Below are 15025 nucleotides of genomic sequence, written 5' to 3'. Positions count from 1 at the left end.
CAGAACAGCAAGAGGGATCGCTGCGCAGTGAAAGCAGCAATCCCTCTTGCTGTTCTGGCTTCTGGGATAGCTGTGCGGCCTGCATTCACTCCATAAGACGCACACACATTTCCCCTTACTTATTAGGAGGGAAAAAGTGAGTCTTATAGAGCAAAAAATACGGTATATTTCAGCACGTGAACTTTCTTGCATGCAAGTTGTTTTAGTCACACACACACCTGACATCCGAGAATTAAGCTGCACCCCTCCAGTGTAGCCCTTAGTTCCACACAAGTTGCCTCTCCCCCATTCATTGGTGAATAATAGGGTGCCTCTAAAGTATTCACTAGACCTGTGCGGTTGGGATTGTGCCTGGGCATCTCTTGATGCCTGCTTCAGCCAAGCTTGTGATAAGATTGTGGGTGAGCACTGGAGTCCTGCCTTGCTAACAGTGGTGGTGACATCTCTCGGTATTGATGTCCCTAGACAACCCTCCTCCGTAGGCACACTCTGTGCTTTCTGCACAGCCATTGATGGGCACTGCGCATTATTAAAGCCAACCGAAACACTGGGAGCGGTATTCATGCGTTTGCACGGTATTCATGCGTTTGCCCTGAACTCTGCACTAGTTCCAAAAAAAGAGAGGAAAGTTCTTTTCGTTGGGTGTCTGTTTTCCCAGTGGTAGATTTCAAGAGCTCGGATAAACCTGAATTTCTCTGATCTTAAGCAAGGGCTGGGACGCGGGTGGCGCTGTGGGTTAAACCACAGGGCCTAGGACTTGCCGATCAGAAGGTTGGCAGTTTGAATCCCCGCGACAGGGTGAGCTCCCGTTGCTCGGTCCCTGCTCCTGCCAACCTAGCAGTTCGAAAGCACGGCAGGAAGGTAAACGGCGTTTCCATGCGCTGCTCTGGTTCGCCAGAAGCGACTTAGTCCTGCTGTACGCCGGCTCCCTCGGCCAGTAAAGCAAGATGAGCGCCGCAACCCCAGAGTCGGCCACGATTGGACCTCATGGTCAGGGGTCACTTTACCTTTTAAGCAAGGGCTTGCCTTCCCTCCCCATAGTGGTCCAAATCAATCTGTTCATTGGATTCCACAAACTGAAGAAATGTGGGAAGGGGCCATATATATAGCTCAGCAGTCCAACATCTGCTTTGTGCACAAAAGGCCCCAGGTTCGTTCTACACCAGCATCCCCAGGTATCGCTGGGAATGCCCCCTGCCTGAAAAACCCTGGAGAGCCACTACTGCCAGTTGGTGAAGACAATACTAGATGGCCCCATGATTTGACCTGTTATAAGGCAGCTTCCTACACCTATTTTCCTATTTGATTCATAGGTGCAAAACTGTGGAGCTTTTTGGTGACTGCACTGTGGGTTAAACCACAGAGCCTACGACTTGCTGATCAGAAGGTCGGCGGTTCAAATTCCTGTGACGGGGTGAGCTCCCGTTGCTCGGTCCCTGCTCCTGCCAACCTAGCAGTTCGAAAGCACGTCAAAATTCAAGTAGATAAATAGGTACCACTCTGGTGGGAAGGTAAACGGCATTTCCGTGCGCTGCTCTGGTTCGCTTCGTCCTGCTGGCCACATGACCACATGAGCTGTATGCCGGCTCCCTCGGCCAGTAAAGCGAGATGAGCGCCGCAACCCCAGAGTCGGCCACGACTGGACCTAATGGTCAGGGGTCACTTTACCTTTTAAGCAAGGGCTTGCCTTCCCTCCCCATAGTGGTCCAAATCAATCTGTTCATTGGATTCCACAAACTGAAGAAATGTGGGAAGGGGCCATATATATAGCTCAGCAGTCCAACATCTGCTTTGTGCTGCTCTGGTTCGCTTCGTCCTGCTGGCCACATGACCACATGAGCTGTATGCCAGCTCCCTCGGCCAGTAAAGAGAGATGAGCGCCGCAACCCCAGAGTCAGTCACGACTGGACCTAATGGTCAGGGGTCCCTTTACCTTTACCTTACTCTCCTGAAATTTTGCTCTTCAGCCTCTTGTGAAATGATCTTGAGCCTGGGGTGAGTTTTAATACCTAGTTGTAAAGGTTTAACACCTGGAGCTGGTTTGTGCAAAGCTTACTTGATGGTAAAGCAGCAGCAATAATACTAATACTAATAATAAAAAACAAGTGCTTCCCCCTGCCTCCACTTTCTGTTGTGTTCTATCCCCCTGCATTAGAGATCATAGGAGCATTGAAAGCTGCCTTTACCAGGTCAAGCTATTTGTCCATCCTGCCTAGTGTTTTATACCCTGACAGGTGGTTTTCTAGGGGCTCAGAAGGGGCCTTTTACATCACCTGCTCCTGTTTAACTGGAGATGTCAACCTGGATTGAACCTGGGTCACTCTACATGCAAAGCAAGCCTTAGACACTGGGTTCCAGTTCTCCCTTCCTGTCGATACCAGCAACAATGGAAGTTCACGATGCTGTCAGAAGTGTCCTGTGCAGCAAAATTTCCCTCAAAGAACCTGTTGTTGCTCAGCCTCCTGTGGCACTTAGAACTAGCTTCCCGCGAGACTTGTCTGTCTGATGGCAACCATCCTTAGGGTGTGGCTCGCCTGCGGAGTAGATCCAGTTTTCTGGATCAAGTTGACAAGACAAAGCCATTAGTCATCGGGTAGGGTAGTTCTTTTATCTTGGTGCCCAGAGAAAGAGATATAAAAAGAACTGCCTTCTCTGCGTGGGGAGGTGTACTTGGTTCGTCTTTGCTTGGGGTTGGGTGGTGGTGGTGGAGACCAGAGTTCTCCCTTAGTGAATGAATTGTAGACGAAGCAGCAACATTGTGATGTCAAGTGTTGTCCTCATTACTGCTGTGGTGTCGTGGGAAGAAGGGCACAGGATGTTGCCCTCTCCTGCCCACCAAGGGTCACGTGTTGTATTGTATTGTATTGTATTGTATTGTATTGTATTGCATAATAATAATAATAATAATTTATTATTTATACCCCGCCCATCTGGCTGGGCCTCCCCAGCCACAGTGGGCGGCTTCCATAGAAACCAAAAATACAGTACACCGAGAAGGCCCTCTGCCTGGTTCCCTGTAGCTTTGCTTCTCGCAATGAGGGAACCGCCAGAAGGCCCTTGGCGCTGGACCTCAGCGTCCGGGCAGAACGATGGGGGTGGAGACGCTCCTTCAGGTATACTGGACCGAGGCCGTTTAGGGCTTTAAAGGTCAGCACCAACGCTTTGAATTGTGCTCGGAAACGTACTGGGAGCCAATGTAGGTCTTTCAAGACCGGTGTTATATGGTCTCGGCGGCCGCCCCCAGTCACCAGTCTAGCTGCCGCATTCTGGATTAGTTGTAGTTTCCGAGTCACCTTCAAAGGTAGCCCCACGTAGAGTGCATTTGTAGGTTGGGTTGCTGTTATGAGGTAGAGCCCTGGCTCTTGGCTTTGTTCTGCTGGACACATACATAAAAAGGTAAAGGGACCCCTGACCATTAGGTCCAGTCGTGAACGACTCTGGGGTTGCAGCGCTCATCTCGCTTTACTGGCCGAGGGAGCTGGCATACAGCTTCCGGGCCATGTGGCCAGCATGACTAAACCGCTTCTGGCGAACCAGAGCAGCGCATGGAAACGCCGTTTACCTTCCCGCTGGAGTGGTACCTATTTATCTACTTGCAGGAGCAGGGACCGAGCAGCGGACGTTCACCCTGTCCCGGGGATTTGAACCACCGACCTTCTGATCGGCAAGCCCAAGGCTCTGTGGTTTAACCCACAGCACCACCCGCGTCCCATGAACACATACATACCAGCATTCAAAATTTGCCAGGCGCATTATGCACCTGGCTATTGGCCACTTGCAACCAAGTGAAGATGCTCAGGCACCAGAATAGCACCTGACATCTCCATCACCTGGAGGTTCATGCCTGGGGATCCTTGGGTCTTGACTGTTTTCACACACCAACAACACATCCTGTAGAATCCTATCCATTATATTTTATCTGCACAATCAGAATTAATTTCAGGATCCAAAAAGCTGTATTGAAAACTACGACTCTGCATTCCGTTATGGTGACTGCCACTCTAGTTTAAGGAGCCCTTTGGCGCCCAGATTATATATCTTGAGTTTCTAACACTGATACATACTACACCTGCGCTCTGTATGCTTTTGGGAAACCATAATTGGTGATAGAGGAGAAGGATGCTTCTGTTATGAGCAGTAGAGAGGCACAATTAATGCTGGGCCGCAGACGAGTGTATTTTCCAAGCATAGTCTGCATGGTTGTGTACAGCATCTTGTACCATGAGGGCTAGAATCCCGAGCAAAAGAGAAAGTAGTTTAGCACCAGCTGAGGAGTCAGATCCTCTCAGCCACAAGTTAATCGACACAACATAGCTGCTGGGTTAAGGTCAGCAAGGGATTTTATGCTTGTTCTTAAACATGCATATATTCATTTGTAAAATATCCATAGATAACACTTTCAATATAACTGCCCCACCCCGCCAGTGGGGAAGATTGCTTTGTGTTACAGCTCTGCCTCCCGGCCCGTGTTCTTGTCATTTTGCCATAGTCGTATATCTCATTATTGCTGAAATGTTTCTCATAATTAAGACAGAAAAAAACAGTGTGCTTATTTGACTCCTTTACCCAAATGGGTGAACATGTCTGGGCAGGGACCGTGTCATAGTGGCAGGCCATCCGCTTTGCATTCAGAAGGTCCCAACCGAAGTCCCTGGCATTGTTAGCTTAAACAGCGTAAACCCCAGCTTATTTGGGGAAAGACCCGTCTGCCTGAGACCCTGGAAAGCAGCCCTCCAGATGTTTTGGAGTACAGCTCCCTTCAGTTTCATGCAGCCCAGCTGGCTGGGGCTGTTTGGGGTTGTAACCCATCGCATTGGAGGGCACCGGGTTAGGGAAGGCTGATGAGGGCCACTTAAGAGACCTATAGCCTGGCCTCCCTCTTTTGTCTGGCATGAACCTGCTTTAACTTGAGCCACCATTTGTGCCGTGCCGAAGACTTCCTGCTTCCCTAGAGAAGCACACACACAATTAGATGTTTTTGTGGTGCTTAAGTTTCCTTTCAGCAGCTTCTGCCATACACCTGGCTCCCCCACCTGTGGGGTTAATCATGTCATTGTGTTTGGGGATTCACTAATAACTTGTTTGCCAGCCAGGAGGTCTGTTCCTCTATTTGTGGTTTTGCCTCCTCTTAGCCCAGTGACAGCTGAGTTCAATTCTGTGACTGAAAACCAATTCCTTAGCTGAGCATGTGCTCAGAGACATCTCTGATTCTGCCTGCTCCAGCCCCCAACCCACTGTTCTGTACCTCCCTCCAAATAGTGGATCTCAGGACTGAATATAATATGAACTGAAAGCTTGCTCTTGTCCAGAACTGGGCATCCGGTTGAGACCAAAAGTTGCCAACCTTCCTTTTGTCAATAAAAACCCCATGTGCTTTCCTTGCATTAAAGTGGCATAAACAAAATATTCCAAAGAGTTAATTGCTTGCTCTGTTCTCTTTCCCACCCCAGGAGTGTTTGGGGGAACAAGATAAATAGGCTTAGCTGTCCTTTACAATTTTATGATTCTATACCCTTGAGGGGTAAACTTTGTTAATTGGAGGAGGGGGGTTGGATTTTTAACATCTGTCAGTCTGAGCTGTATCCTGGTGCTGGAGGTGCTGGGAAGCTGATGGTGCCTGGGTCTTGAATTGCTGCACCTTTGAGGAAAGCCTTTCTCTCTGCCGCTGGTGTTTTCCCAACAGTCCCTCTCCCACCCATATGGCGTGCAAGCGGAGCGTGTTGCCGTTTGCATTGCTGATGGATGGCACTGTTTGCCTTAATGAAAGCGAGCATGAGAAAGTGTGAACTGAAGTGGAAGGATTGTCTCATACTTCAGTGGCCTTGAAGATCCTTTGGCTTGGGAGGCAGAGGCGGCAGAGGAATCCCAATGTGTGAATAGAACCTAGAACCAAGGCCCAACGTTTTTTGGCCTTGTTCAGGTATATGCTTGTGTTAATGGGGGAGCAAAGAGAATCCTTTATTGAGGGATAGTTGACTGACTCTGGGGTTGCGGCGCTCATCTCGCTTTACTGGCCGAGGGAGCCGGCGTCCAGCTTCCGGGTCATGTGGCCAGCAGGACTAAGCCGCTTCTGGCGAACCAGAGCAGCGCACGGAAACGCCGTTTACCTTCCCGCCAGAGTGGTACCTATTTATATACTTGCCCTTTGACGTGCTTTTGAACTGCTAGGTTGGCAGGAGCAGGGACCGAGCAACGGGAACTCACCCCGTCATTGCGGGGATTCGAACCGCCGACCTTCTGATCGGCAAGTCCTAGGCTCTGTGGTTTAACCCACAGCGCCACCCGCATCCCCGGGGGAGGCATATGTATCCCCCAAAATTGTGTGTGTGTGAGTATAGAGTTATGTCCCTGGGGTTGCTGTTTTTTTTTTTACATGTGGCACTTAGACTGAAGATTGACTCTCCTTGTGGGGTACAATGATGAGCTTTGTCTGTTCCCGCGCTGGAGTTTAAAACAATGAAAATAGTTTTCAGTGCAGCAAGTGGAGTGTGCATGCGCAGGGAGGGTCAGGTGTGCATCTCTAGCATAGAGGGACAGGACACAAAAAGCTTAAATGCCCCAGGTGGGAAGGGTGGGGAACCTGTGGCTCTTCAGGTGCTGCTAAACTCCAGCGCCCATCATCCCTGATGTATGGCTGGGGCTGGTGGGAACTGGAGTTGAAGAACCCCTGGAGCACCCCAGTCTCTGCCTCTCCCTGCCCCGTGGCACACTGTTTGACTGTAATAGTTCCATTGGCTTCGAAGCCCTAATGAGCCACAGTCCTAGTGTTCCCATGCTCATATGACAGCATTAGTGTTCAAATTACACTGTTACGTTACCATGCACCTAAGGTTCTAGTGCTGGCGGGAGTGCGTCTAGAAAATCGAGGAGGTATTCTTGATGGAGAGCCTGCCAGGCCCTCTGTTGGCAGTTCAATCCCTAAGCTGGGCATAGGCTAGGCGAACTTGTTGCATAGATTGCTTGAGCACTGCAGCAGCTGTGAGGTCCTTCCTCGCCGCCTGCAAAATAAAAGGGCACTTGCAAAAAGTTGTTGCTGCCGGTAGCGAATTACTTGCTGGACACCTTCCCGGGATGCAGTTCAATTCCCCAGGCACAAACGGTTTGTCTGAATCAGTTTAGGGGAAACAAACGGCCTGCCAGAATGGCTTTCCAGGGCCTTTGTGGTCTAGTGAATAGGGTGTTAGCGAGAGATCGAAGTTGAAATATCAGCTGAGCTGTGACCTTTCTTGGTTGCCTTGGCAAACGTCTACCTCTTGGTGAAAGGGGCAGAACAAAGGCTTTCTTGAAAGGGCAGCTGGGTGGATGAGATTCAGACTGTAAAGTGTTAGCACATCTTTTCACAATATATCTATATATATAAACCAGCACTCCATACATTCTTAATATTGTGCTTTTTGCAATGGTGTGATGGAGTAATGATCATTAAGAAATTTTGCTTTATTCTGACACATTGCTTCATAAGGTAAGTAAAAGTGCTGAGCTAACTCTTGGGTAGCAGTACATTTACAATCTACAAAGCATGCACACACTGCTACACACTGCCTATTATGGTATAGCACCCTACTAGAAGAGTGTTTATGTAGATTGTGGGCTGTCAGATTTCAAGGGGCCTTTGTTTTCGCAGAGCAGATACTAACCTTTGTGTTCTTTGAATTACAGAAAGCTGTTTGTGGGTGGCCTTGACTGGAGTACCACGCAAGGTAACCATTTCCTAAATTGATCATGCACATCTTACTGAGGTTCAGATCCCCTGCCTCTGGGCTGCTGCTCTCGTTGTATCATGGCTTTGAGAGGGCTGCCTCATAGCCAAAGCATTTGGGGTTTCCCTGAGGCCAGTGCAGCCTCAGTTGCACCCTGCAAGATGGGTTGTTTGTCTGAGAGATGGGTGTGGGGAGGATAGTGGTTAGTGAGTGAGAGCACGAATCCTCAAGCCTTATTAAAACGAGCCTCCCTATAACTACAAATTGCTCCTTGTGCCTTGGCTGTCTTGCCTCCACCATTAAGCCGTCCTTCTGTGGACCCTACGAGTCTGCTCTGAACAGCGTTCCGCTGCTTCTCAAAGCACTGAATGGCTGGGAACCCATTTTAAGGTAACGAATACTTCAAGCATTTGTTTTGGTTGCCCTGCAGGGGCTATGTCTGCCATCCCTCCTGGATCCGTCCTTGCGGGTTTCCCACAGGCTTCTGGTTCACCACTGTGAGAACAGAACGCTGGGCTAGATGGGCTGTTGGCCTGATCCTGCGGGCTTTCCTTATGTTCTCAAAAAAAGTGCAAGCCAGCTTGAGACCATGTGTTGTGGGGGTGCATCTATTTCCGTCACTGCCCACATTATCTGTCTCCCGGCAAATCGTCCTCAACAAAATGCATGTGTGTGTGTGCTTCTTCAACAGAAACTCTCCGCAGCTACTTTTCCCAGTATGGGGAAGTTGTCGACTGTGTTATAATGAAAGATAAGACGACGAATCAGTCGCGAGGGTTCGGATTCGTCAAATTCAAAGATCCCAATTGTGTGGGGACAGTCCTGGCCAGCAGGCCTCACACATTAGATGGCCGAAATGTAAGTTTTGGGTCGGGTGGGGGAGTGATTGCTTTCCCAGTTATTTCTTAAGCTAAGCAGGCAACTGTGACTGACTGAATAATTAAAAGCTTTGGTTGAGCAATTGCTCCTTCCATATGTGACTGAACTGAGGCCAAACCTAATTAGAACTCGGCTTTTAGGGGGACTTTCAGCCCTTCTCTTATACGCTCTCCCCCATACCTTAACATCTGTTCACGATATCATGGGTGGTGAACAGTGAGATTCCCCTCTCCGCTTGACTGCTAGATGAACCCCCCTTTCCTGTTTTTGGAATTGCTACCACCCCAAAGTATCTCTTGGTCAGTGGGGGGCGCACCAGGTTAAGTAGCTGCCCTTGTGTGTTCTGCTGTCTCTTGGATTTGCGAAGTCTGGCGGGTGGCTGCTGTCATGCTCTTGCGAAATGAAAGTGTGGCGTAAACGAGGCAGGCTTGCAAATCGGTCCACCAGCGTTGGACTTGACAGCCTGCCCATCAGTTTCCCCAAGGGGATTAAGGCCCAGCTCTCTTCCCAGTTTGCAGCAGCCTCACTGCCCTGGTCCTTGCCAGCCCTGACTCGCAGGTGAGTGGCCATTTACACGCTAGGGAGGAGCGGGCAAGCAGCCAGCCCTGAGAGCGACTGGTAGGTCCACTTTGATTCAGAGTTTCCTAGCCTGCCTGTATTTATCCAAAGCATTTTTACTCAGCTCTTGAGCAAAACGAAACTAAAAGGCTTCCAAATCAGTCCCTGCCCTCAGGGATTTCAAAGACATGGCGTGGAAAAGGGATTGGGGAGGAGGAGGAATAATAATAATAATAATAATAATAATAATAATAATAATAATAATAATTTATTTATACCCCGCCCATCTGGCTGGGCTTCCCCAGCCACTCTGGGCGGCTTCCCCAAAAAATATTAAAATACTGTAATACATCAAACATTAAAAGCTTCCCTAAACAGGGCTGCCTTCAGATGTCTTCTAAAAGTCTGGTAGTTGTTGTTCTCTTTGACATCTGGTGGGAGGGCGTTCCACAGGGAGGGCGCCACTACCGAGAAGGCCTTCTGCCTGGTTCCCTGTAACTTGGCTTCTTGCAGTGAGGGAACCGCCAGAAGGCCCTCGGAGCTGGACCTCAGTGTCCGGGTAGAACGATGGGGGTGGAAACGCTCCTTCAGAAAGAAGAAAGAAAGGAGGCTTCGGCAGCAGTGTCTTATAACGACTGGCTAGAATGTACAAGGAGAGGAGGAGCCAAACATTGCCGGTCTCTCAGCTGTGCGTTGATTTAAAGGCCCTGCCATCCCTTCTCTCCTCCTGCCACATAGCCTGGTGGCTGCCTTTAGAGAAGATGACTGTGCTGAGTTGCTACACATCTGCCTGTGTTAGATTTGCCCCTATGGGCTTCTTGAGAGACGGTTTCAGCTGTCCACAGGAGGGCAGGACCTTGTTTGAATGCCAGCATCGGGCAAAGCCAGCTTCGGGTCTTCTTTTCTTTTCAAATACAACTCTGGCTTGCCCTGCCTCCTGTTTCACCCTCTCCCTTGTTTGACAGATTGATCCAAAGCCTTGCACCCCTCGCGGAATGCAGCCAGAGAGAACCCGACCAAAGGAGGGATGGGTAAGGAAGCCGCTTTGGCATGTGTCGCTCTCCGCTCTTTCCTCCCTCGGTGCCCTTGCTGAGCTGCCGGTGTTTCCCATGTCCAGATTCTGAGGAGCGTTGTTAACCCGCTGGAAGCAGGGCAGCAAAACTCAGCCGCGCTGTCAAAACACAAATGAAGCTCTGGGGACTGGGTTGCCAGATGTCACCGCTTGCTGAAAGCAGCCATATTTTAGTGTGCTCAGCTGAACCCGCTGATCTTCACGATCTGGTGCTTTGGGGGGGGGCAGCTGTGGTTTTGATATGTGTATACCTGCTGCTTGCAGTGGGGCATGTTAACACGGACACATGAACATGGTTGTGTTCAGATGCCTCCTTGCCCAATGAGTATTTATTATTGATGTTTATACAGTGGTACCTCGGGTTACATACGCTTCAGGTTACAGACTCCGCTAACCCAGAAGTATTGCTTCAGGTTAAGAACTTTGCTTCAGGATGAGAACAGAAATCATGCAGCGGCAAAGGGAGGCCCCATTAGCTAAAGTGGTGCTTCAGGTTAAGAACAGTTTCAGGTTAAGTACGGACCTCCGGAACGAATTAAGTACTTAACCTGAGGTACCACTGTATTATGTCTATCCTTCCCCCGCAAAGGAATTGTTCAAGTGGGGATAGAAAGGAGCCATAAGTGTTATAAGAGCCAGTGACCGTCAGCACAGGCCAGGAAAGTCATTAGCCATAAAGTCTTAGTGACCAAACGTGTCTTCACTTCCTGACCTCCCTTGTTGTACTTAAGTAGCCTAGCTGGCTTCACTGGGGAGCCAGTTCCATAACGCAGTTGCTACCACAATGAAGGGTCTACCGAGTGTCCTAGTGTGCTTGTTCAGTTTGTGAAGTGAGGGGTTCCATTGGGTCAGCTCCTCCTGTCAGTTAGGAGCAGCCCAGCCTTGGGAGCATGTAGGGTAAGTCTCTACAGCTTGGAGATTTTTTCAGAGTTCTGCCTACACATCTGCCCTCTGGGGTTTTCTGCAAGTGTCTCCATTTTCCACCCACATCAGTTCCAGGTTCCCTGGCATACTGTCCCCTCGCTTTCGGCTCCATCCACACCTGTCAGCTCTCAGCTGCCCATTCCCTTCTCCCACTCCCACCCTTGTCCCTGCTTTTTAACTACCGTATTTTTCGCTCTATAGGACGCACTTTTCCCCCTCCAAAAATTGAGGGGAAATGTGTGTGCGTCCTATGGAGCGAATGCAGGCTCCTTGGCTTCAGCGATAGCAATGGTAAGCCTCCCAAGCGCAGAGGGAGCATGCTTTGTGTTGCTTTTGCTGAAGCCTGGAGAGCGAGAGGTGTCGGTGCGCACTGACCCATCTCGCTCTCCAGGCTTCTGGGATAGCCGCGCGCAGCCCCTCCGGCAGGGAGAGGCTGCACGGGGCTATGCCTTCTTTAGCCCTGCGCAGCTTCTCCCGGGAGGGAGAGGTTGCGTGGGGCTAAAGAGGAAGCCAAAACAGGCCAGTGGGATCCATCCCGCTGGCTGCCTTGCCTTGTGCCACAGCCACGCGCAACCCCTCCGGCAGGGAGAGGTTGCGCGCATCCTGTACGCTGCTCTTTGGGGCTGGGGGGGAAATAAGATTATTTTTCTTGATTCCCCCCCCCCCACTGAAAACTGGGTGCGCCCTATTTTCCGGTGCGCCCTATGGAGCGAAAAATACGGTATGCTCTCCACAGAGTGTCCTCTCTCCTCCTCTGCTCTCAAGCCATGCCTTCAGCCTCCATTTCTGCCAAGCTTTTCCGGACCTGTACTGCAACTCTCCTTTCCTTGATAATCAGCCCTTGCTATCAAATCCTTCCCTCCCTTCTCACCTTTGTCCTGTTTGCTGTACTTGATCGCTGCCCATCTCACTTATACGGAGGAGGCATGGGCGGGGAAGAAATGATTACAGTGTTCTTAACAGCACTTCCACACGCAGGCAGAGTTCAGTTCACGCACGGCAGCTTAACTTGGCGAGTCTTTCCAAGGTGCTTGCTCCAGTAGCGTGAGCCTTTTAGGTGCAGCTGGTTTTCAAGAAAGGTAACGTCTGAGTTGTTCACCTTCTGGCTGATGCGATTCCATGCACATGCAAATATTTCCATTTCGGCACCTGGATGCACATTTGTAGCACAACGCATCAGCACTTCCTTCCAGTAGGACAGGAATACTTGTGACTATTGCTCACTGCTTCAGTTGCTGAATTATTTGGGGGGGGGAGGTCAGGGAGGTGCCCTAGCCCCCCAATAGCCTTTGCTCAAAAGCCCCTACAAAGCTCAGATAAGAGGACCAATACAAATGGTAAGAGGAATGGGCTTCCTCTCTACCTTTACCCATTGAAAACATCTCTCTCAACTCCCACCCCACTGGTGCTGCCTCATATATACCGTATTTTTCGCTCTGTAAGACGCACTTTCCCCCTCCTAAAAAGTAAGGGGAAATGTGTGTGCGTCTTATGGAGCGAATGCAGGCGGGAGGCTCTGCTCAGCGCTCCCTTTAAAGAGCCGCATGGAACGTGTGTGTGGCTCTTGGGGGCCCCAAGAGCCGCACACACGCTCCATGTGCTCTTTAAAGGGAGTGCGGCTCTTGGGGGAGCCTTAGCCACGTGCAGCCTCTCCCGGGCAGGGGGAGAATTTATGCCGCTGCCTGGGACAGGCTGTGCGCAGTTATCCCATAAGCCAGGACAGCAAGCGGGATTGCTGAGCTGCGATCCTACTTGCTGTCATGGCTTCTGGGATTCAGAATATTTTTTTTCTTGTTTTCCTCCTCCAAAAACTAGGTGCGTCTTAAGGTTTGGTGTGTCTTATAGAGCGAAAAATACGGTACCTCCCTCCCTCTGCCATTTGCAGTGGAGACACATGCTGACAAATGGCAGTCTGGCCGCGTGAACGAATGTTGTTGTTGGTTGGTGTGGTTTTTTTGGAGGGTGTGTGTCTTTGAGCCGTATCTGAACTGCAGGCTGCAAGACAAGTTACGAAGTGCAGCTTGGTCCGTCTCTGAATTTTAAGTCCAACGTGAAAGAACCCTTTTGCCCCTCTCCCTTTAAGGCCAAAGTTGCTCGGCCGTCAAAAGGACCAGCGCCTCCGCAGGCACAGCACAAGCGTCGTTTTGAAGGATACATCCTAGTTTTAATTGCCGCCGTTTCTGTCCCTTTTGTCTCAGCAGAAAGGATCCAGGAGCGATAACAAATCTAATAAAATATTTGTCGGTGGGATCCCTCACAACTGCGGCGAGACAGAGCTCAGGGAATACTTCAAGAAGTTCGGAGTGGTGAGTTTATTGCGGTGGCAGGCATCAGGTCTCCAGAAAGCAGCTTCTTTCTCCCATCTCCTCCATCTCCATTCCCTCCCTTACACCTGCAGTTCGATATTTTGCTTCAGCAACATGAAATATTCCTGTGGCTGGCTGCTCCTTTTTAAAAACCAACCAACCTACATTTCTTTGCATTAGTCATAAAAGCCCCTAGTTCTCAGGTGTTCAGTTTCAGAATCCTGAGTCCATGGTTTAGCCTCTTCTCAAAGTCCCATTGATCCAGCATAAGGATGCCTGATTTTTGCAAAATGCAGACAGCATGGCTTTTGTGTCTTTGTACTGTTTTGTGGCAGAAATAATTTCTTTGCTAAGGCCTCGGCTGGTATTAATTTGATGCCCTGAAGTCTGCTCTTGCCCCTCGTGTCTTCTCAGGGTGGACTGACCAGCCAGTGTGATATCTCCCTTGATGTCCTGACTGTCTCTAGGGTCCCCCCACCCGAAAGCTGGAGCCTCTGGTGAGGGGCTCAGTGGTCCCCTATTCATATACAGGTGAAACTTGAAAAATTAGAATATCATCGAAAAGTTCCTTGATTTCAGGAATTCAACTTGAAAGGTGAAACTAATATATGAGATAGACTCATGACATGCAAAGCGAGATATGTCATGCCTTGATTTGTGATCATTGCGATGATCATGGCGTACAGCTGGTGAAAACCCCAAATTAACCATCTCAGAAAATTAGAATATTCAAGGAAATCAGCAAAACAAGGATTGCAAATCGAACAAGATTGGACCTCTGAGAAGTAGAAGCACGTCGCGCTTTGCATTTCACGAGTCGATCTCATATATTAGTTTCACCATTCAAGTTGAATTCCTGAAATCAATGAACTTTCCCACGATATTCTAATTTTTCGAGTTTCACCTGTATAGTAGTAAACAAATTAATTAATTAATTATATCCATTCCTCACTCTTTGGTCAAGTATGCCCCCCCCCAATCCTGGCTTATAACAAAATCCACCGCAAGGGTATAATTTAGCAGGGATATGTTGAGTTGCGTGTGTCTAGCAAGCTTCTCTTGCACCTGATAATAGATGACCACCCTTTCTTAGAGCCAGGGAGTGGGGATTTCCATTGGGGCTGGTCGATGGTGAAAAGGCCAACTCACAGAAGTAGCTCTTCCACCTACTATTTTTGGTCAAGGTGCAGTTTGCCTGAATGGTTCGCAGATCATTTTCATGCTTTGTTCTCAAGCGGGCCACATTCTTCACTCCCCCCCCCCCACCCCTCTTCTTTCTCCCTCCCACCCCCAAAGCAGGTAAGTCATCAAACAACTCATCATTATTTGGACATAGGTTGCCTGCATTTATACTTCAATTTGCAAGCTGCTTATGTTTGGAGCAGAGAGGGAATGGTAGACTCCCAGTTCCGGGCAGGCTTTGGCCCTTATCTCTGTGCTCCAGGCACCTAGGGCCTGAAAAGAAATGGAAGAATCGCACCAGCAAGCTTTGAAAACAGGGTTTTGTTAATACAAGAAAAACCTATTTAATCACAACAGCGGATTTGCGTAGGTTTACGCCTGGAGTGTTACCAGTGAAGCACGAT

General features: G+C 49.5%; 2 protein-coding genes across 11 annotated transcripts in view; one reads left to right on the top strand and one right to left on the bottom strand.

Moving 5' to 3' along the window:
• GAMT (guanidinoacetate N-methyltransferase) overlaps window positions 1–15025 on the bottom strand; it is a 218826-nt gene that overhangs the window by 23964 nt on the left and 179837 nt on the right. The gene's annotated exons all lie outside the window — the stretch shown is intronic.
• The window catches only part of DAZAP1 (DAZ associated protein 1), a 51773-nt gene that overhangs the window by 8911 nt on the left and 27837 nt on the right, over window positions 1–15025 (top strand). For 5 of the 10 annotated variants that reach the window (XR_014559728.1, XM_083720611.1, XM_083720615.1 and 2 more), the window contains exons 2-5: window positions 7660–7700; window positions 8392–8558; window positions 10103–10168; window positions 13335–13439. Coding sequence is in view for 6 of the 10 variants with exons in the window: in XM_083720611.1 (XP_083576737.1) it covers window positions 7660–7700; window positions 8392–8558; window positions 10103–10168; window positions 13335–13439 (379 nt within the window). In the remaining 4 variants the exon portion in view is untranslated. Of the gene's footprint in view, window positions 1–7659; window positions 7701–8391; window positions 8559–10102; window positions 10169–13331; window positions 13440–15025 lie in introns of all 10 variants that reach the window. The other 5 variants (XR_014559729.1, XR_014559730.1, XM_083720614.1 and 2 more) reach the window with 1 other exon arrangement.

Source organism: Podarcis gaigeae (assembly GCF_964106915.1).
Source record: "Podarcis gaigeae genome assembly, chromosome: 18".
Taxonomy (NCBI): Eukaryota; Metazoa; Chordata; class Lepidosauria; order Squamata; family Lacertidae; genus Podarcis; species Podarcis gaigeae.
The sequence above is the reverse complement of the archived record's forward strand: the minus strand, read 5'-3'. Positions and strand labels throughout refer to the sequence as shown.